Source organism: Sitophilus oryzae, unplaced genomic scaffold (assembly GCF_002938485.1).
Source record: "Sitophilus oryzae breed Bouriz unplaced genomic scaffold, Soryzae_2.0 scaffold_499_pilon_pilon, whole genome shotgun sequence".
NCBI classification, from domain to species: domain Eukaryota; kingdom Metazoa; phylum Arthropoda; class Insecta; order Coleoptera; family Curculionidae; genus Sitophilus; species Sitophilus oryzae.
In genome coordinates this window covers 1,943,729-1,968,140 of record NW_022147083.1, presented here as the reverse complement: position 1 = coordinate 1,968,140, position 24,412 = coordinate 1,943,729, and the positions used below count along the sequence as shown (strand labels likewise).

The 24,412-nt window shown below is 31.2% G+C and overlaps 1 protein-coding gene across 3 annotated transcripts in view; it reads right to left on the bottom strand.

The window, feature by feature from the left end:
* The window catches only part of LOC115886878 (cytochrome P450 4C1-like), a 52,083-nt gene that overhangs the window by 10,759 nt on the left and 16,912 nt on the right, over positions 1 to 24,412 (bottom strand). For 2 of the 3 annotated variants that reach the window (XM_030906202.1, XM_030906203.1), the window contains 5 exons: positions 17,967 to 18,143; positions 17,725 to 17,794; positions 17,498 to 17,633; positions 1,378 to 1,515; positions 837 to 905 (listed from right to left, as the gene is read on the bottom strand). In XM_030906202.1, the coding sequence (XP_030762062.1) occupies positions 837 to 905; positions 1,378 to 1,515; positions 17,498 to 17,633; positions 17,725 to 17,794; positions 17,967 to 18,143 (590 nt within the window). Of the gene's footprint in view, positions 1 to 836; positions 906 to 1,377; positions 1,516 to 17,497; positions 17,634 to 17,724; positions 17,795 to 17,966; positions 18,144 to 18,545; positions 19,346 to 19,604; positions 20,190 to 24,412 lie in introns of those variants that run through there. The other variant, XM_030906205.1, reaches the window with a different exon arrangement.

Sequence of the window (24,412 nt, the reverse complement as noted above, 5' to 3'; positions counted from 1 at the left end):
AAAAAACTTATTTTTGGCAAACGGATTTTTTGAAAGTCAAATTCCAACGAGATGAAGCTACCCCTCAAATATTACCAAGTTATATAATAATACCGCCATATTGTTTTTTCTCATGTTGATATAAATGTGAGAAAATTTTATCCAGTTTGTATGTTAATGGAAATTCTTGCTTTGCTTTATCATTACCATTACAAATGATTAATTCGAGGCGAACGAAGTCGCTGGTACACGCTAGTACTGGTATATTATTGTGACCGATTTGTTATTGACTGAAATAATTTTCCGTTATAAAAAAGGTTTAAACATAAATTATAATTGATAAATATAATATTAGGAACGTTATCTACCAAGGATTTTTATTTCCTTAGTTACTAAAAATGTTTTTCTTTGACCACGGAACTTTAATATAATTAAACTGTATCTTTGTTAATAAGAAAACATCCTTCGTAATTGTAATGATTAGTAAAAAATATGTGTTATTTTTGACCTTGAACATTGATTGAACTGAAACACGTTAATCATAAACAGAAAATAAATCATGTACCTACTTTACAATTTACATATATTTAAGGAAAACAGGTATACCGTAAACTTATTTATCGACCAATATAAAGAAGTCTATAGTGCTCGTTGAAGAAACAATAGAGGAAGAAAAATATAGAACAAGAAGAAGGCAGAATAAGAACCAGTAGTATTTTGTTAAGAAGGAGATATTTTCATTGTAAAACTAGTAAGCTGAATCATGTAAAACCCGTGTTAATCTTTGTAATTTATTCTAAACATTTCCAAAGAGTGCAAATGCTACATTAGTGAATTTTATAATATGTTTTAGTTACCTGAATGTCGGGATGCATGCCCAAGAGAGTCAGTAGGAATGCTAAAGTATTGCCACTAGTATCAACCGCCTAAGGAATACACAAGAAATATATGAATAATGAATATTAGAGGTTATATTAATTATTTATACAATATAATTATTGAAATTAAAATAAAAACTAAAATGCCTGGGGCGCTATTCAAATTCTAAACCTTTCAGTCCTAGTTTAATAGAAATTTTATCATTTCAGAATTGCTTTTAAGTATGTTAGAAAGTGAGAAACTGCAGTAAATACTCGATTTTAGAGCAGCTTAAAAAATACTTAGATAAAATATACCCCTCTCTGATTTTAAGTACTGAGCAAAAGTAGCAATGCAAAATCATAGTGAGGAGAATATTGGCCAACCATGATATCCTAGGTTTAAGGTTTAAAAACGATTTTGACTAGGTATAAATATATCAAAAAATTTACAAATGTATTAAAAAATTATAAAATAATTAATCTCTCATATTAAACAGGGATGTAGTATGTATATGGAAAAATTAAAAATTTTACTTACGGCAAAAGCAAAGGTAACGAAATCGGTATAAGCAGCATATTTAGTATATACTTTTCTATCAGCCTGTATTAACGAATCTAATAGTATATTCGATGTCGGCGAATTTTCCCTAATTTCTTTTTCTCTCTCACCAAATATCTAAAAATATAGGGTACTACAAATAATATAAATATTTTTGTCAATATTTACGTCATAAAGGCTATTATTATTTCATAGAAACAGTAGTTCAAACAAATATTTACACAACTTTTTCAAAAATTAGTTTACAATTGATTTAAGAATAGTTTTCTATAATAAATCCTGATCGCATATTTAAAATTTAAAAATAAATTATAATTATTGAAGTTTTGCCTTTTCTATTGATGGGCGGTAATTGGCAAATGTTTATATTATTATACAGGGTGTTTCAAAACAAATGCGAAAAACTTCAGGGGGTGATTCTTTGTTCAAAATAGGGTAGTTTGCTTCATAAACGTTGGGTCAAAACTCAACCATTAGGGAGATATCGCGGTACAAAGATGGCGGAAAAATAATGTTCTTATTTTTTATCTTGAAAACGAAAAGAGATAGACTAATGAAATTTTATGGAAGCATTACTGTTATGAAAAAACACATTCTGGTAATTTTTTCACTTTTTTAAAATGAGTGGAAGGGGTTGAAATAAACTACCCCTATCATTCTTGTTAACGAAATTTAAAGAAAAATCTTATCAAACACATGCAAAAAAATTAATTTGGATAGTTTAGTTTGTTTAGAAACTTTTTTTATCTCTTGTATTTTTTTTTATAAAACTCACCGATTTGAAATTAAAAATAAAATGTAAAGCATTACATGTCAGGACTAAAAATATTTTTAGATTAAGAATCTAGTGATAATAATGATAATAATAATAATCTAGATAATGACGTATTGCAGTAGGGTAATGTCAAATAAAACAATATTAGAAACATCCTAAAAGTGACAGCGGCCGACTAGATTTTTTTCCTAAAAAAAATTACAGCTGCCCACTAGATTCTTTATCTAAAAATGTTTTTTGTCCTGACATGTAATGCTTTACATTTTATTTTTAATTTCAAATCGGTGAGTTTTATCAAAAACACAAGAGATAAAAAAAGTTTCTAAATAAACTAAACTATCAAAATTAATTTTTTTTGCATGTGTTTGATAAGATTTTTCTTTAAATTTCGTTAACAGGAATGATAGGGGTAGTTTATTTCAACCCCTTCCACTCATTTTAAAAAAGTGAAAAAATTACCAGAAAATGTGTTTTCATAACAGTAATGCTTCCGTAAAATTTCATTAGTCTATCTCTTTTCGTTTTCAAGATAAAAAATAAAAACATTATTTTTCCGCCATCTTTGTACCGCGATATCTCCCTAATGGTGGACTTTTGACCCAACGTTTATAAAGCAAACTACCTTTTATTTTGAACAAGGAATCACCCCCTGAAGTTTTTCGCATTTGTTTTGAAACACCCTGTATATGGTGTGCCTTAAACCCTTGAGGTATACAAACATCGAAATTCAGTTTCTTTGAAGCAATTTTTATAAAACTTTTTTCATTGTATTGTTAATAGAAAACAGGATTTCTCTCAAACATATGCAGATGAACAGGTATTTTAAATACTGCTATTGTAATCATCGAGAAATTTGTAATTTTTTTGTTATAGCATATCTTGGTCTATCTCATAAAATAAAGTGGTGGGGAAGGTTAAAATTGCTTTTATTACAATAAGGATAACTCTGGTTTAGGTTGGCCGATTTAAAGAAACTAAAGCTCGTTTAAAAGACCTTTTATTCTTTAATGATCTCCATCAAACCATCTTCGTGGTTTAAGCCAACTGACTATACCAACAAGTACATATCGTCAGTGAAACGTGATATCCTGCTAACTCCATTTTTTACGTTAATAAGTTTTTTATACCATTAGAAAGAGAAAAAAATACTGTATAAGTAGGGAAAGAAAATTCATTTTTTCCCATTAGAGAAAATTTGCTATTTTAACTCAATAATATCTGCTAACTCCCAGTGATCTGAAATAGCCACCGAAATTCTGCTATCTCCTGTATGTTTCTTTAGTATAGTCTGTCCAACGACAAGATCCCTGACAGTGATAGATGTGTCTGTCATTTTAATTTCAAAGTAGTTTATTTTATTTTAAAAAGAAATAAGTTGGTAGAATTAGAACGCATAGCAGGAAGTTAATATATTTAAAATTTGACTGACAAGTGATTACTTCAAAATATTGTGAAAAAAACTGTCTAAAACTGAAAAAAGGTAATCGAGATATTTTATTTAACAAAAAACGGTATGTGTTAATACAAAACAAACAAGAACAAGACACAAAAGAACTATTTCTTACTTTCAAGCTTCATGAAACTTCCCGCATTTATGATTATATTTATCAATATAACTTATGTACATATACATATGTGTAATATTCGACAGGAATAAATAAAACAACGTAAATAAAACAAACTATTTTATTAATAATAACACTTACCAAATTTTATACCTTAAAGGTTGATTAATTAACTTTAATCTTAATTTTTTTAAACCAGTACTTTGACATTATTTTTCTGCAGTACTAAAATCGTGTGATGTCGATATTTTACAGCTACTCCAGTTTTTAGTATGTGTTTAGTATAAACCTTCTACCATAAATGAGATGCACTTATCTACGACGAGATGGTATACAAACTTTATCGATGGTAACTTCATTGGTTTATAAGACTTTCTGCCTGGGCAGCGAGTATTAACCATAAACTGTGCTCTGGGTCTACAGTTAATTTTCACTCGATTTTTCCTCCACTTGACTTCAAAAGACACAAAACACACGTAATAATACGAATCAAAATGCATCATCTTCCAAAACGCAGGGTATTTGACAAAAGTTGACACAAAATTTGTATAATATATATATATATATATAATATATTGTGTAATTTTTGACTTTGACAAGCGTCAAAAATTACAAAAATCTAAAGGCGAATTCATACGTGTCGGCGTCCGTTTGTCGTTCATCGTTCCGTCAAACCAATAAAATTGAAATACGATCTGTCATTTTTTAAATAAACCAATAAAACTGGTTAAAAACAATAAGACACGACGCATGCGACGGATTTATATTTAAACCCATCCATAGTTAACTTAAAAATTATTAGAAACTTTTTTTAGTAAAATAAATAGATTGGTATGGGACGTCATCTGCTTTTCTTCTGCCATCGTCTGTCGAAATCTTACCTGAGAAAAAAAAAACAGAGTATACAGTACGTCGATCCAGAGTCGCACTAGGCTAAAGGGGCCTGGGTGGCAATGGAAGGAGGGGCCCGTGTGGATTTTTTTGCGTATTTTTTTCGCTTTACGTTTTGGTCAATTTTTTCCTATTATATACTGGGTGAGTCTTAAATAAGTGCAAATATTTTTAGGGTAGTATATTTCGACCTAAGACACACGAAAATTATTTTTTTTGCGCGAATTTTTTTTTGAAAATTTGGAATTAAAAAAAAAATTGGAAATTTTTTAATTTTTAGTTTAAAAACATACTTTGTTTGTAATATGGCAACATAGGTAGTAGATTCAATTTACAAGAAAGAAAATCCAATGGTTCTCAAAATTATAGCAAAAAATTGGAAATTTTAAAAGTGAAATAACTCAGTTGTTATGGATTTATTTGAAAAAAACGGCAAAGAGAAAATATTATGTTCCTTTTATCGAGATTTACTAGCTCTGAAAATATTTGCACTTATTTAAGACTCACCCTGTATAGAAAACAGGGAACTACCCAAATCCAAGGTAAATCAATGCAATGCAAATGCAAATATTGTTAAGAATAAATAATGAACTATAAAGGGAGCCCGCGAAGGCTGGGGCCCCCCCTAATAGTTAGTTATATGTACTATATATAATATAGTCAGTCCGACCCTGCGTCTGTCCGTTCTGTAAATACGGGGTATCCGTAAAGAGTAAGGAGAAAAACGAAATTCTCTATATACGAGCAATTCATCGGCGTGTTATAAATAGTTTAAATACTAGTCATTACTTACTTGTACAAGAATTTCCATAATACCTATTCAGTCTTATTTTTTTCAACGTTTTTCCACGTAAATGATACATAATTTTTATAAAAATTAAAAAAATAAGGAGAAAAGTAATAAAAATTTAATAAAATCACGCATTGTTTTCCAAGCTCGGTCTACTACCGTTGTATAAAAATTAGGATAAGAATGGAAGGATTCTACCATATCTTTTAAGAATTATAAGTTTAATTTTTAAATTATTTTCATATTCATTAAGTCCAAAATGCTGCTACTTCAGTTCTTTATAAATGTATTAAAAATGTATTCGATTTGGTTAGGCCGACGATTTTATAAATATATGTGAATATCATATTTTTTAAATTTAATTGATTATTTCTAAATCAGTTTGGGTAATATTCAATTCCATTTTCAAAATTTCAACCAATAAAGGTTGCTATCCCCAGAAGTATATTTTTATTTCTTATTTCTGCAAGAGGAATATCTGCTATCTCCCTATTGTGTCTGAAAAAAATGATGTAACACGAAATATTGAGTTTTATTGTTCCCCAGCAAATAAAATTCTTACCTCTTTATCATATTAACGCATGAAAATACTTCCTACATGTGTACGTATTTTTTTGTACCGTTTTTTGCTCTCCTGTAAAATTAGGAATAATGGAGTTAGCAGTTTATCACATTTCACCGACGATATGAAGAATACGAATTTTTGTTTTATGAAAATGTAAACTGTAAACCAAATGTGAATGTAATCACATATGTATTTATGGCACTAATAAGATTTTTTTCACTGAGCTTCATTTTGAGAAGATTTTCTAATCTCTTCAAATAATTTTCTGTGGCATTGTGCTTCAACACTTTGTGTTCAGTGCGAGTGGATTGAAGTGCCCTTAGGTATTTTTACATGTCCATGTCGTTCATAGCTTCGATTATATTGCCGCCTTGTAACGCAAACCCCAGTACCTAGTGTCTACCTTTAGATATTATTTGAGTTTTACATTTGTCTAAGACCATTCTTGATCTTTAGAAAATAGTTTACAATTTTACAATTTTTAGTAGGGATTGAAGATGGTTGGAACTTCCTGCATAAACTTTTATATCATCCATATAAATCAGCTGCGATATAATTTGGATATGAGTAGGGCATTTTAGTGAAAATCCCACTGCAGAACTATTTAGCATTCTAGATAGTGGATTCAGAGCTAAGCAAAACCTCAGAGGACTCCAACTGTCCTCCTGGAATATTTCTCTGCAAATCCGAATGGGGCCCGACATTTCATTGATCTGGGTCATTTTTAGTTTGATTTCCTAAGTAGCCATTAGTGTTCCATCATTCTGATTAATTGCGGTGATATCTTGTATACTTCTAGAACTTTCAGCAGCCATGAATGCGGTATCTAATCAAAAGCCTTACAATAGTCTATACATATAAGCAGAATGTAAAGACATTTGTTTATGTAGTGCCTATCGTATAATGACAGAATCCACCAGTAACTGTTCTTTACACCCTTGAGACTCCCTAATGCAACCTTTCTGTTCACTTGCCAATATGTTATTTCTCTTACAGTGATCATACACTTTAAATTGTCGAGAGACACGGTATCGGGTCATGTAGGTTGTTCGGAAGATGGTTGTTAGTCAGTTCGAGTATACTATCAAGTTGTTTCCTAGTGGCAGCGTATAATTTGAGATCATCCCTGTAGAATAGATGATTGATTCTGCATTGGTTCGTGCTTCCTTTGACGTTGACGCCATATTTTGTATTTTTAAGGGTGTTGGTTGGATATTGGGTTAAGTGCTAGGCAAAAACAAAGAGCACATAGCGAATCACCTTGAAATATTCCTCTCTGTATGCGTATTTTATTGGTTTTAATTTGTGTTTCTTCTTGTGTAATTTGCAATGAGGTAGACCATTGAATCATAGTGTCTTTCAGAAATTTGATGATATCACGATTGATTCCATAAATTTCCAACACATGAAGTAGCCATGAGTGAGGTATAGTATCGAACGCTTTTCTGTAGTCGATGTTTGCGATGTTTATATTGCGACATAGTTTTCGGGTCTGTTCAAGAATAACGGCGTCAATGTTTAGTTGTTCTTTGCATCCTAGTACATTTCTTTTCCAATCCTTCTGCTCTTCAGTCATAATGTTCAGAATAATCACAGAATTCCTGAGATGAGCTTATATAATGTCGGCAAACAGGTGATATTGAGATTGGCCTATATTGAGATGGGTTAGATGTATTAGAGGATTTAGAAAGAAGATACGCTATAATAAAAAGTTTGTCAACACCTTGTACATTACTTTTCAGAATGAATTCTTGTGCTGATTTTCAAGCCAGAGAAATAAACTTTACTAAAAAATTGTGTGTGTGTGTGTGTATGTGTGACCATATTTGTGACACCTTGTGTGTGCAGTAGTAGTATTTGTGACATACGTCTCAATTATGGTATACATACACGCGTATACCACAATTTTCTGATAGCAAATTCGATATCCTCGGGTCAAAATTAGTCTGGTCGGCTAGATCCGAAAAATTACGTGTGTAAGTTTCCACAAATCATAATATTTATTGGTATCACACACTTTCAGAATTGTGGTAACCTAAAGTTCCCTGTATCGCAGCGCCATCTACATTTTTATACACACTCATATTTGTGGTAAATCCGATGTTTAGATGCGTACATTCCCGAAACGTACCGATTCAGAATACACACCATATTTAATTTCTATTCTTTTATGTTTTCTGTTGCGTTCCAAATTTTTAAGAAATATTTGGGAATGTACAGGGTGGCGCCTCTCATACGCCGCGGAGGCTCTAAGGAGAACGACAGTTTGTATTGAAATGAAATTTTGTGAGCATATGTAGTTTAATTCAGAGCACTTTTTAAAAATATAGAGACTTCTACAGGGTGTCCCCAAAAAAAGTTACATATCAAAGTTGTATTTTTTGTAATGTATTATATATGTATGTACCCTATATATTAATCGGTTTTCGGATTCTGGGAGAAAAATAAAGGTGAGTTTTATAAGAAATATGACTAAAATGTAAGGTTTTTGACATATTTAACATTTTCTAGAAATAAAGAACAATTTTTAAATTACAATAAAAGCTACCTAAATTGGAATTTACCTGGTATAGCCTAATATATAGTTAAATTAACTATTGTACTTTAAATCAAATTAAAACTTGATCCAAAAAGTTATACAGGGTGAGACAAAATTAATATTGAACACTGGTCACCTTTAAAAGAATGTTACTCTTTTATTTTAAATGGAACACCCAATGTATTATTCAGATATTCAATGGAGAATTCATGTCTCTTCAAAATACTATTAAGGTTGCCTACCCCTTAAACAAAGATTTTCCTAGATATTTTCATTTACATGATTTGATCTAAGAAGATCTTTATTTTTTAGGTGTAAAATAGCCACCTAAGATAAAATCTAGGTGGCTCTGATATGTCTGACGTTACTTCAACATAGCTGTCTAATTAATCAAACTTTAACAACTAGTTATCATTTTGTGTCAGTTAAAACAAAAAAATTTCTCAGAAATTTGCCGAAAATGCAAACTTATCCTACATCAGAGAGAATTGATATCATTCTATTAGTTGGTGTTTTTAAGTTAGGTTGTATTTGCAGTGTGCATTCACCAATTAATATAATACTTAAATGTTTCTGATTTTATCAAGTCTGGTTTTTTTATGGGGATATGTTAAAGACAGTGTTTACAAAACTCGACCAACTATTGTCGACAACATGAGAGAAATCATTGTAGCTGCTCTTCTAGGCAGAACTCCACATATGCCTTTTTAAATGAAAAGATCCTTTTGAAAAGACAATTATTTTATGCAGTTAGTAGTATGCAAACAGGAAAGGAAGCATTTTGAGCATTTGATTTCATTTTTGTCACATAATTATAGGTTTATGTCTAGTTTTAATTCTGTCATAATTAAAATATGTTTTAAACGTGTATCTCTTTTTATTACCGTTGAGTATTTTACTCTACAATCTTTAATTTTTTTTTAAATTAACAAAAGGTAGTATCACACAGCCACCCTAGATTTCTTCAAATAATAAAGATTTACTGACGTAAAATCATAAAAAATAAAATTTCTAAGAAAATCTTTGTCTAAGGGGTTGGCAACCTTAATAATATTTTGAAGATATACAAATTCCCAACTGAACACCGGGAAAATATGCTGGATGTTCCTTTTAAAATAAAGGAGTAACTTGCTTTTAAAAGTGGCTAATGTTCCATATTAATTTGGTTTCACTGTATAATTTTTCGAGTCAAATTTCAATTTGGTTTAACATACAATAGTTACTGTAAAAAATATCAGGCTATACAAGATCAACTAAAATTTTATGTAGCTGTTATCGAAATTTAAAATTCTTCGTTTTCAAAAAATGTGAAATACCTATGTCAAAATCCTTAGATTCTTTAATAAAACTCACATTTATTTTTTATTTGCTAGAATCCAAAAATCAATTAATATATAGGGTGTTTCGTTAGAAAAAAATGTGAAATATGTCAAAATCCTTAGATTCTTTAATGAAACTCACATTTATTTTTTATTTGCTAGAATCCAAAAATCAATTAATATATAGGGTGTTTCGTTAGAAAAAAATGTGAAATATGTCAAAATCCTTAGATTCTTTAATGAAACTCACATTTATTTTTTATTTGCTAGAATCCAAAAATCAATTAATATATAGGGTGTTCCGTTAGAAAAAACATAACTTTGATGCCAAAATCTCATTTCGATATAAACTACCGTTCTCCTTGGAGCTTCCGCGGCGTATGAGAGGAGCCATCCTGTATAAGGTAGATTTTCAATCATTTAGCTGCGCATGGACAAACACAAATGCATTTTTAAATGGAGCACCCCGTATTTTGATATATTATGATTTTAATTAAAAATAAGTATTATTCATTTAACTTAATATTATGAATAATTGTGCTGTTTTTAATTAATTACATTTGAAAATTGACATTTTCAGATTTTGAAAAGCAGTTCGTGTGCCTTATGAAAGACTTTTAAATAATGATATAAGAACATAGACACAACCTGGTTTGGCTGTTAATATTTAATGGTATAGACAAATCTAAAAAATACTAAAAAAATATAATTTTCAAACATAAATAATTCAAGAGTAATTGAATCAGTGTATGGTACGTAAAATGAAAAATTACAAAAAAATTTGATTAGAATCAAATCAAAAATTTTTTTTAGAATCAATATCTGCTATGAGTTTCTTCATTTAAAACAATTCAATTTTGATCGGTTTTATCTTGTCTTTCAGGTACTCCTTTGTATAAATATAAATGCGCCAAAAAAACTACATAGTAAATCCTAGAATATTTAATAAAAATATATATAGGGTGTTTCTTAATGATATAGTTGGGTTCACGAGGAAAATTATTGGTTAATTTTAAGAAAAAAAACTTCACAAGAAACTAGTTCCTAAACCTATCAACTTGATAACTGAGATACAGAGTGGACAAGCTTCCTAGAATCGTTTTGGCGGAAAATTAATTCAATAGTCGCCTCTAAATCTCATTGAGGAACACCCTTATATCATAATATATTATTAAAAGGTTAATTATACAGTAGGTCCCCGGATTGTCTTTACAAGAGGAGAAACTTTTTTATTATTGATATTTTGAGAAAAACGCATTCGTCATAAAAATTTTTGCTTGTTTTAAAATGGTTAATCCCGTTTATACTTTTCCAAATTTCCATACCGTTTTAGAGAAAATTAAAAAAAAACTGAAAATATGGTTGAATTTAAAGTCTTAAAAATCAAAACGCGTTTCTATGGTTTTCGTTCTTTGTTGTTATTGATAGAATTTTAATTAACGTCATATTTTTTGCGTTTTAAAATGATAAAGAAACACAAAATTTATTTAGTTGAATGCTACGGAAAGGATGATAATGGTTATCGGAAAATGTGATACCTTAACAATAGCAAAACATATGTCATTAACCAAAATTAATAATACCCATCTATCAAAGAATGAAATCTAAATTATATTACCATAAAAACTCGGTTTCATTTTTAGGGCTTAGAAAAAATCAACGATATTTTCATGTTTATCATTTTCAAACGGGATTAACCATTTTAGAACAAGCAAAAATTTTTATTAAGAATGCATTTTTCTCAAAATATTAATAATAAATATGTTTTTCCTCTTGTAAAGACAATCCGGAGACATACTGTATATTAGTTATATATTATTACCATAACATATTAAAATGTACCGAGAGGAAAATCCCGAACATATTCTAAATGATATGATAGTCGGTCGCTTAGGGTTACCAAACCGGGTGCCCGGTGCATATTTATCCCCGAAATACCGATATTAAATCCCAGGATTCCGAAAATGTCGAAAAATTTTAATGCCCAATCTAAAATGATTCGAGTTAGTCTTTCAAATATCATATTTTATTTATACTAACAGCGCTTTTAGATGGAGCGGAGCGTCCGCGCGTACCGTCCGCGTGTTCCACTAGTTCAAATGAACAGTTTTACATGGGTCGCGCGTATGCTCCGTCCGGATGAGATCGTCGACGGCTATCTCACAGAATATACTAACGAAAAAGAAGCCCAAGTTCCTTGTAATAAATCGGTTCCATTTTCGTAACGCCATCTCTCGACATAGCTGACATTATAGGTTAGCCAAAGGGGTGCGGGGCCGGGGGGAATTGTAAAATACACTTTTTTATTTTAATTATTTTTATTCTCTCTATTTGTAATTTTATTTTTAAAACATATTATGTGAAACAATCACATAATATGTCTTAAAAATAAAATTACAAACGGAAACAAAAGGAATTAAATAATCTGAAAATCTACAAAGTTTATTGATAAAAAAGTTAGGCTATGCAAATTGATAAGTATATTAAGTATAACCTCTTTGGTATAACATTGTTAAACAAACATTAACAAATCATAACATATCAGATCATAGAACTAAAAAAGTACTATTACATAAAAACAGGTGATACAATACTTCAAAATTAATTTTAACATAATATCAAAACCGAAAAATCAAACTGCAAACACAACCACACTTATCACAACAGAAATTAACACACACTCCCGCGGCAAATGTCCAAGAAAGACTGATCATTCATTCTGATTGGTCCTGTCCGGTCGTAGCTCACGTCGTATTGTCGGTAAGCAAAATCCCTGTCCAAAAATTTTGACGATCAGCGCCATCATCCGTCATAATTGGGAAACTTTTGCTGGAACCATTTTTAATATTTCACTTACATGGCCCTGGGCTATCTTATCTTGAAAAAATATCTGAAAGCGCTGTTACAGCGTTTTCAGATAGAGCGAAGCGTCTGCGCGTACCGTCCGCGAGTTCCATTACAGGGCTTTAAGATGGAGCGGAGCGTCCGCGCGGACCATCCACCAGTTCCATGAATTTAAATGAACATAATTTCACATGGATCGCATATGTTACGTCCGGATGAGCTATCTTGAAAAAACATACGCGCGGACGGTCCGCCGAATTCGTTGTAAGCCGAACGTCAATATCTAAGTGTTATATTTCCGTGTTTGCTATATTATTTTTGCAACAAGAATTTTATTTTTTTTTACTAACTACATATGGAAAATTACTTTGTTTATTCTATTTTAATAAAGCTCTTTCCTCATTTTCTTTTTGATATATTATGTAGCTGCATTTTTTTATTAAATATTTCTTTAGATTAAATTTCTCATTCTGATCCCCTGATTCCAAGATTATAGGTTCCTATTCCGGGATTTTAAATAATTGGAAACCCTACTTACACACTGAGTGAAAGTTTTTTTATATCGTTAGTTGTATTGGCTAAATATTTGTGAACAATGGGTTAGAAATACCGTTTGATCGAAAGAAACGGCGTCATAGACGCCTGGGGAATGATAATAGTTGCTAGTTTCGGCGAGGTCAATCTCTAGACGCCAGTTTCTAAAAATTGACATAAAACTTATCAAAAATTAATACTAATTTTCTAACATCTAAAAAATGATTGAATGTTTCCAGACTCACAAATCTACTTCCAAAAAAGTATTTTTTTTCTCGAATTTTAAATTACATTATTAAAAAATAATTTTTACTAATATAAAAATAAATTACAACGTTCTTAAAGTCAATTGGCAGTAAGCGCCATGAAAAAATAGAGAATAGTACGGGCCAAGTAAATGGAGATCTAGGGCTTGACCTCGCTCATAATAATAATTATTGATTGTCATTCCCCAGCCGTCTTTGACACCGTTTTTCTTTTCGATCGTATGGTACGTTACGATTTTTTTTCGGTAAATATGTGATAATATAATATAGCTGCTTGAACGGAAATATTGATTCCAAATAGCAATATGTAGCATCCACAAACACTAATTCTGAATCAGCGTAGCTACACGGAAATTACTAAAAATTTTATATTAAAAGGTTAACTGATAATTACTCACATTCGACAATAGTTGTGGAGTCCTTTTCACAGGAAGTTGAAATTTGTATATTTGTGGTATCTATATTACACACTTTTATGGTGCAAGGTATTTGTGGTAGCACAAATACACATTCTAAAATTATAATATTTGTGGAACAGGTTTCCACAATTAATAAATGCCAATAACTTTCTTACGGTGGAGTGTATAGACATATAAATTATATTTTTAGGTCGTGGACAGCGAGTTCGTATCATTTCGTACAAAAATAGAGATGCTACCACAAATGTCTTTACTGCACGGTTGTCACAAATATGGTCATACGTGTATAGGTGTGTGTGTGTGTGTCAAAAATGGCTGGTCTATTTTATATATTTATTTTACATAAAAACTTCGTTATTTCAAATGCAACACTATGTATTTTTTAAATAAGTCGTAGCAGATTTAAATGCTCATGCAAACTATATTAGGGTTTCCTATACTTATCTGGCTCAGATTTTGATTAAAAAGCAATTTTTCAACAAAATTGTAATCAAGATGGCTGCTGTCGCCATGGCAATTTACTAGTGACAATTATTTTCAAAATCGACATTAGTTTATGGACTTTTTATAACAGGTTATTTTTATTTAATTTACCTACAATAAGGGTAATAAGTAAGTATTTATTATATTATCAAGAAAAATAAAGCACTATCTGCTTGCGGAGGGAATGGATATGTTACTAGTGATTTTATTTTCTGAGGACAATTGCTTGTTGGTCTGAAGGGTTTATGCTCAAAGATATCCAAATAGGAATTTTCTTGACAAGCGTCCTTTTGAAAAACTACTTTTCCTATTTCACGGAGCTGATAGTGTATTATATGAAAAACCTATTAGGCAGAAACTTGTCGTTGGAATTAAAGAAAATGAATTTGCCTTAATTGGCTTTTTTATAGAAAATCCAATATATCTACAAGTCATCATAAAGCTACACGCACACTGGTGCGATCACGGCCGCGATCACGATCACGATCAGGGCAGCGATAACATGAGCCATCATTCTAGCACACACCAAACGCGTTCACGTTCACCGCCGTACCTATATGTAGTGCGCCATCTTGTAGGTATACATAGGTACAAATTAAAAATGTGAATTATGTATACCGAAAAAAAACATTCTTAAATATTTACTATTTACCTTATATATATTTAAAATTAAACAATAAAAATGTATACATATGTACAGTACGTCTGTCCGTTCTGTGGCTACGGGGTATCCGTGAGAGGGGAAACGATATTCTCTCGATGTTTCTCGTAAAAAATTAGACGACGCGTCCCATCAATAAAAATTCGACAAATTTGCAAGTAACCAATAACATGAGTGGGCGGAGCGATTTGCGGTGATGTACTCGTCAAGTCGACGTATAAAATATATTGCTGTATATTTAAATGTTTTTTGTCCGCATTCCTTTCATAGACACAGATCCAGTAGACGAACTGTAATATCCAATTCAATTGCAACTCCAATTTTGTCTCAAACTTTTTATTTTTAATTCTATTATTTTTGTAACTTAGATCGGATAAATCATATAGAATTTTGTGTATTTTTACAGCCTTAATTAGCTGCTCTGTTAACTCCATTTCTAAATTTCAACAAGAAATAACACACAAAATAACGGAAAAGTCCTATCAGTTGGGTCGCAATCACGCGATCAAACTCGACAAGTTGAATTTGATTGCCACCGCAGAATAGAACGCCGCCAGGCCGCTTCGTCTCCAAAACTCGATGGCGCCATTGTGAAACGGCTCATATGTATTCAGCTGTGCGCACACTGGCGCGATCACGGCCGCGATCACGATCACGATCAGGGCAGCGATAAAGTGTTTGTACACTTAAATCCCTGATCGTGATCACGATCGCGATCACGATCACGATCAGGGCAGCGATAAAGTGTTTGTACACTTAAATCCCTGATCGTGATCACGATCGCGATCACGATCACGATCAGGGCAGCGATAAAGTGTTTGTACACTTAAATCCCTGATCGTGATCGTGATCGCGGCCGTGATCGCACCAGTGTGCGTACACCTTTCTTCAGCAACTCTTGGCCGCGGCTGCGTGGAGATTGTGATCGCGGCCGTGAGCGCACCAGTGTGCGTACAGCTTAATATAAATCAAAAAGAACTACTTCTTTATTTTTCTTGATAAAATAATAAATACTTACTTAGATTAAACTATTGTAGGTAAATTAAATAAAAGTAAACTATTACAAATTTATATAAGTCCATAATTAATGTTGATTTTGAAAAGGGCTACTAGCTGTCGCTCGAAAATTGCCATGGCGACACTAGCCATGTTGACTGCCATTTTATTGAAAAATCGCTTTTTATTCAAAATCTGAGCCAGATAGGCATAGGAAACCCTAATATAGTTTGATAGAGCATTTAAATATGCTTCGACTTATTTTAAAAAATACGGGGTGTTGCATTTGAAATAAAAAAAGTTTTTGAAAAAATGAACATACAAAATAGACCAGCAATTACCCCTGTATACATTTAAAGAAGCAATAAAAATTTTGACTAAAGCTTATTTCTCTAGCTTCATCATATGCGAAAATATCAACCATATGCGAAAACGTCAAAACTTGACATATGATTACGTCATTCTATTCAGATTGTCATTTTCTATCGAATAAAGCAAAAAAATACCGAGGGTGTCATTTAAAAATCAAAAGTTGTATTCATTTCATTTAAAAATGAAATTTCTACACCCTGTATCTCCGAAACTACGCATTTTAGGACATACATTTATGCAAACATTTTACTTATTTTCTTATATTTCCCGTAACACAGTTTGGACCATCCTGTATACATGGTGTCCCAGAAATAAGTATTTTAATTCCTAGTATAGTTCACCCCAGAAACACGCCTATGGATTTTTTAAAAATAATTTTTGGAATTTTTTTTAGATTTTAGTTAACATAATTTCTTGATAATATGGCAACATAGGTATTAGATTAAATTTACAAGAAAGAAAATTCAGAAAAGATCGAGTGGTTCTGAAAATTTTAGCAAAAAATCATTTTTTTGGAAATTTTCAAAGTAAAATAACTTCGTTATTTTGGACTTATTTGAAAAACGATAAAGAGAAAATATGTTTCTTTTATCGAGATCTACCATCCTTTAAAATGCTTGCACTTATTTCTGGGACACCCTGTATAAATTAATAAAATAAACGATATTAAAATTAATATTTCTATAAATACCTGTCGAAATAAAGTTTTTAACTCGTAGTATAGTTCAACCCCAGAAACACGCCTATGACACGCCAGAAACACGCCTATGGATTTTTTAGTTTTTAGTTAAAAAACATAATTTCTTGATAATATGGCAACATAGGTATTAGATTAAATTTATAAGAAAGAAAATCCAGAAAAGATCCAGTGGTTCTCAAAATTTTAGCAAAAAATCATTTTTTTTGGAAATTTTCAAAGTAAAATAACTTCGTTATTCTGGATTAATTTGAAAAACGATAAATAGAAAATATGTTTTTTATCGAGATCTACCATCGCTTAAAATACTTGCACTTATTTCTGGGACACCCTGTATAAATTAATAAAATAAACGATATTAAAATTAATATTTCTATAAATACCTGTCGAAGTAAAGTTTTGAAAGCCATTACACTTTTAATCAGTTTTATGAGGTCCATAATATCTGTCCAGATCCAGAAAAAGAGAAGGTATCCCGAAGTGTATTTTACGATATTATCCCCAGCTATTCTTTGGCCTCTAAGAAAATTAAAAATAGTTCTTTACAAAGATTTATATTAGTAACAAGTAAATTTCTAAAAAATAATGAGTTAGGTAATTTAGAACTTACAGATCTATGCACTTAGCTATCTTGGAAGTTTCTCCTGGCTGGAAATGGTGATTCTTATGTCCCATTGTTTCTAAAACATTATAATTAAAAATATTGTCATGTATTTATTTTTTATATTATTTATTTATTATATTTCAGTAATTTATTGTGTTTTTATATACTTACATTTCGAAAAATATTAAATATATTTAATAAGTATAATAGTAATATAATGTATAAATAATAAATGATATTAAAATAACCTATAAATGCACGGAGCGTGTAACCAATGCAAACATCAAAAATATCTTCGTTTTTCATATCTCCAAATTCTTCAACCAGAAGTTTGCTGTTTTTGTAAAAAACGGGAGTAAAAGAGTTAAGAGTAATTGGACGGAAATTTTTGGACATTAATTTTCTTTTTGGTTTCCACTGAATCGCTAGAAATGTGAAAATGTAAAATGTGAAATGAGGATTTGAACATTTTATTTTTCTATTTAATAAAAACATAAAAATGACAATTTCAAATATAGGAAAGCTAAAAGTGAGGATTAATATATGACATAGGAAATAAGTATATGAAGAACAGAGAAAGTTATAAGTGGGAGTATTATAAGTGAGATATTCGTCGGCTTAATCGGCAAATATCGTAAGTCCTGAATACAAAATTTTACAGGAGACACTTAAAATTTTGTACAGTTTGCAATTAATAACTTAGTTTTTTTTACTTCATTTATTGAATTTAAAATATTCATATAAGTTATTTTAAAAACAAAAAATTTGAAATTATGCAATCGTGCTGTTTCGTCTTTTTTCAGAAAGTATTGCCATGATTAACTAACCTTCTTGACTGGTTTTCCAATTTTCTATTCCTTTGACGCTTTGTTGTTGATATTTTTACTAGCATGTCGATGTAAATCTTTCTCTGATTCCAGTCTAAAGTATCCCAAAAATAGTTGAAGATATGGTCTCTGTCTTGATCAGTTAATTTAGAACATTGTATTGAAGTATTATTTGTGGAAATCTTGCAATCACATCGTGGACCTAATACTCTTCGTTCTCTTTTAATATTGTAATTGCAGCCGTTGTGGGTTTTATTTTTACCAGTGTATTCTTTACCTTCTTCTCTCATTTTTTTGTTAATATTTTCTCTCCAAATATCCTGTCTACATCGCGTCTTTTTCGCCTCTTTCTTTTATTACTGGAAATGGAACGTTCTTCTTCTGTACTTTCCTCTTCTGTATCGTCTTGTTCTGTCACAGTACTAGTTAGGTTATCATCTTCTTCGGTTGTATCACTATCTTCACTTTCTTGGATCTAGTCAGGATCCTGTTGCCTTGAAACTTGTGTGTTAATCTCGTCAATACCAGAATTATCTTTTCCGAGAATTCCATTTCCTTTGGCAGAATTTGATGTTGTTGGCTCGAGTTCTGCTTCTAGAATATCCTGACATGATTGAGTTCTTACGATATTTTCATTTTCTATGATTTTATCATACACGGTCCCATAGTTATCATTTTGTACTGTTGAAGGGCTAGTAAATATTTCAGGTAAATCGGAAACTTGTTGCATCATCAACATGGTACGAGAAGAAACAGGTGGAATTTTTAGCTTCGGACCCAATATAAACTTGTCCATTATACTAAAAAATATGTAACCACATTTTGAAATAAAAATATTTTAATAAAGTTATCTTACTAATAAGAGTGTTAATTATGACAAGTTGTAAATTTTTGTGGACTGAAGAAAATGTTTGAACTCTGCATAAAAATTTTATTACGAATAGTATAGAGAAAATGTCGTAACTCCACCTTACGTGGTCTTGGAGAAAAAACATGTTTTTTAAATGAGACTCACCCTATATACACTGAAAAATAAAAAATATGGCAAAAATAACTTACCTTACGTAATAATAGACACTTTCTAGACCGAATTCAAAGAGAAAAACACAGATAAAGCTAAAATTGACAAGTATTTTCATGAACGATGCACGTACGCCATTAAACTGACGGACTTACGACAATTTCTTAACACATTTTGCGCAGGGTGGACTTACGTCAAAATTTTGATACAGGTTTCTGCGCACTAAATTTTATCCTGGACATCCGATATTTACTAAATAGGTAGCTATGGTTATAACACAACAGATGGCGCAAAAATGTTATTTTCCAAAAAATATGGACTTACGACATTTTCCGATTAAGCCGACGAATATAACATAGAAAAATAGCCATGAACAAGTAAACGATTCGGTATACGTATTCGTCAAACTAGTCGCCGGACTAAATCGAACATTCCTTTGACGCGATTGACATAAGCATAGCGGATTACCATCAGAGATGGTCAAATACCCTGTATATTGAAATTTGGCTAAATACCCGAGGTTTTGCATCCGGCATACAGTGTGCTACAAATTCGGGGTACAAGCATTGGTATCGCGGAAACCGTAATAGATACGAACATGGTTAAATTGGGGCAAAGTTGCGCCTTGGGAAGTTCGCTAATTTTTAAAGAATTCAGTTTCCAGAGGACAAGGATGTGCCACACTTAAAACAAATTTCAAGTCCGGCTCTTTTTTATTTTTTAACCTTATTATAATAAGCGTAACAATATTGATGGGCACTAATTAACATTGAATAAGAAAAAGAGCCAAATGGAAGATTCAAATAAGTAATATCCAGGTCAGTATTTTAAAGATATTATTTTTACCTTTTTGTATTATGAATTTGAAATCTAAATGTAACGATCTAGTAATAGTAAATATGCTTGATAAAAAATAGTTAAATATGCTTGATTTTATACGAAAACAGCGATTACAGATTAAACAGAGATTATTCAGATTGTACTCGTTGAAATTTAAATGAAAATCATTATTAAAAATTGTAACACTAGTTGGGGAAGAATAATAGCTAATACAACAACTATAATATTACAACAATAATATAACTATATAATACAACAATATTATTACCTTATATCATACAGTCTTTGCTCATATTATCACTGTCTGGATAAAACCTGCTGCACATTTATTTTTGATCTCAAAAAATATGATCATGTTTCAGACAGGTTGAAGAAACTTAAATGGCTGAAGATACAATTTTTGTGTAGATATCAAACAGTTTTGTTAACAAAAAAATATTCTGAGCTCTTCTCCGAAATATATTTACAATGAATTCGTATTGATCGGTACTTGAGGTACCCAAATAAATTAGAGTGTCCACCATGTAAGTCTGCATGGCTCCAACGGTCATTTATCTACAATACGGTAAAGTTTTATAATGCAATAGAGAGCTTAGTAACGTCTATAAGAACCTTTAGACGTGTAATTTAAAAATTCTGTTTGATAGTCTGATTTAATTTGTTGTTTGTCATTGTAGTTATGTTTAGTTTAAAACTATTATGTATGTAATTTAATATAATGTTCTTTACTTTTATTCTTATTTTGATTTCCCACTGTTTCTTAAATTCTTAAATTATTATTGTATATTATTATTATTGATTACTACTGTTTTATATTATTATTAACTGTTAGTAAATAGCATGTTATGTATTTGTTATTATTGTACGTATATCGTTTAATATTTTCGTTTTTTATTATATTTATCTATCTCATTTAATGATATTCTTGTGACAGGTTAAGTAGATTAGCTCCAAGCTAGACTTCGCCTTAAGAAGGAAATTTCGTTTTTTTTGTATGTACTATCATTTCCTTAATAAAGACATTTTATTATTATTATTACTAGTAACTGTATCTCATATGTTTACAAAAGTCTAAGTACAATCTGTGGTGCAATGTTGTAGATTTTTCTTTTTGCATGTTTGTTTTTCAGTGTAGAAATGAAACGGAAAAAACTGACGGTAATATTCTGAGGTTATTCCCAAAACGGGGAGGCCAAAACTTTTCTTTTGGATTAACAATATTTACATTTGCGGTAGCTTCGGGCAGCATTAAGGGTAGTTTCCTGATTTCAAACACTAAAAACAAATCAATATAGAGAACAATTGACCAAAACGTAAGACAAAAAAAATCCACCCGGGCCCCTTGTCACAACTACACCCGGGCCCCTCTGGCCCAGTCCGACCCTGATTACCACTATGCATTTTGTACTCTTAAACTATGCATTTTGTACTCTTTGTTGTAAATGTTGAGATGTATTGATTTCACTTTTACGTTTTTAAGTAATGCCCCCCAAAGGAAAATATCCCTTGGCAACAGGTCCAGGAACCTCGCTGGCCATTATACTGCTCTTCCCGGCTATTGCATCTTTCCGGCTGATTTGACTGTTAATATTATATTTATACTATTTATTTTATATTAGTTTTTATTAATTTACTGTATTTAATTTGCCGTATCTAATATTTTAACCCACGTCATTGTTAAGTTCTAAAGCTCATCAGTATTGTTACTATGAATAGGTTAAATAATTAAAAAAAAACAGAGCCGGACTTAAAATTGCTTAATATATTGTTTAACTGCCCGAAACAATAGAAATATTAAGTGTGGTGCATCGTTGTACTCAGGAAACCGAATTCTTTCAAAACATGAAATAAAAAATTCAGGTCCGTATTTAAAAAAATATAAGTTGACCTATGTATCTCATAAATTATGGTAAATTATAAACTAATTTGAAAAGGTAAACATACTATTAGGTACCCTTGATAAAGTGGCCATGAGAATATTGGATTAGTTTTAGAATTTTCTAAAAAGTAACGACAGGAAAAAATAATAATATTCCAAAAAATATTTTTTTTCAAAAAACAGCATTTTTGAAACTTTTTTGATAGCATATTCGCGAACATCTCAAGGCGCAACTTTGCTCAAATTTAACCATGTTCATATCTATTACGGTTTCCGAGATACCAATGCTCGTACCACAAATTTGTAACACCCTCTATAGCCAAAAGGTAAATAAAGGGTTCATTGAAATTGAGTAAAATATACCCGTTATATACACAAGTATGTTTATTTCATCAATTTAACGTACTATAACAACGTTATCTTACTTATAGTACCCGACAAAGACTGCAAAATTGCCTTAATTAGCCTTAACATAGCCTTAATTCTATCGAATATAGCACAATACAGACTGGTATAGGTTGTGAACTGTGGGAGAATAATCGAATTTTACTTGACAAGGGGGTTCCCTGAAGAAATATTCTCTCAGTAAGTTACTTTCTGGGCATTCTGGATTCATCCACTCCTGGATATAGGTCTCTCCTATCCTTTTCCACGTCTCCATGTTTTGTACGGTATTTATCCACCGTTTACTGCCACTTCCCTAATGTTGTCCACCCAACGTTTCTGTGGCAACGTCCCACACTTCTTTTAGTTTGTCTAGGCCTCCACATTGTTATTCTATGCGTCCATGTGTCTTTATCCAATCTAGCAACATGGCCAGCCCATTGCCATTTCATTTTAGCCACTTCCTGAATTATATCGGTAACTCTTGTTTGCCTCCTGATGTTTTTATTACGAATTTTGTATCAGCATACATCGTTCCATACCTCTTTGAGTTGTTATTTAAGAGTTTAATTGCAAATGATCTTGTTAGACTGGTCGTTTCCAGTCCGTCTGTTTGCACAGGCAAAATTGTTTAGGTGTTATGTACTTTTCGCTTCAGATTGATAGGGATAGTCCTATCTTTGCAGGTGATAGATGTAATTCATTTAACATTTCATCTAGTTCTGTGATGTTGTTACCTATTAGAACTATATCATCTGCAAATCTGAGGTGGTTTTGTTTGATACCATCTACGCTAATGCCCTTGGTGTCCCATTCCAGCTTTTTGAATTCCTCTTCTAGTGCTAGAGTAAACAGTTTAGGTGACATGGTGTCTTCCTGTTTCACACCTCTCTCCAATACTATTCTGTTGGTCGTAGTTGTTTCATCTAATCTAATATGCATTGTTGCTTCCTGGTAAATATTTTCAGTGATTATATATCTTGAGTCTATTCTTGAATTTTGTAGAGCTGCTAATATTGACCATATTTCAACGGCGTCGAAAGTATTTTGAAAGTTAACGAATGCTAAATGTATAGGCACATAGTACTCTGTACATTTTCCTATAAGGGTACGGACTGTATAGAGATGATCTATCGTGTTATATCTCTTTCTAAATCCTGCTTGTTCGACGGGTTGGTAAAAATCCAATTTTGAAGTTAAACGATTAGTTATAACATTTGTAAATAGTTTATATAAAAGTGATAGAAGGGATATAGGTTTATAATTTTCGATGTTTGTTTTTTATTGCGACGATGTTACCTTTTTTGAAGAGAAGTATTACCTCAGAATTACACCATTTAGTTGGAATTTTACCGGCATGTAAGCATTTATTCAGCAGTACACTTGTTGCTTCTCGTACAGTCTCTCCTCCCAGCTTTAACATTTCTGTACTGACTTGGTCTTCTCCTGGACATCTGTTGTTCGTCATCTGCTTCACTGTTGTGGTTATTTCGTCCTGTGTAATTTCTGGAATTTCATGATGATTGTTTTTTCTATTTGATTTTGGGATCTGGATGAATATAGACTAGTGTAGAAATCGTCAATGAATTAATGATATCATTTTTGTTTTGGATTATAATACTGTTTCTGTCGCGTATTTTTGTTATTTTAGTTCTTCCATTAGAAAGTTTCCTTTTCAATATTTTCATTTTACAATTATCATTTATAGTATCTTCTGTGAGTTTTGTGTTGTAGTTTCTTTTG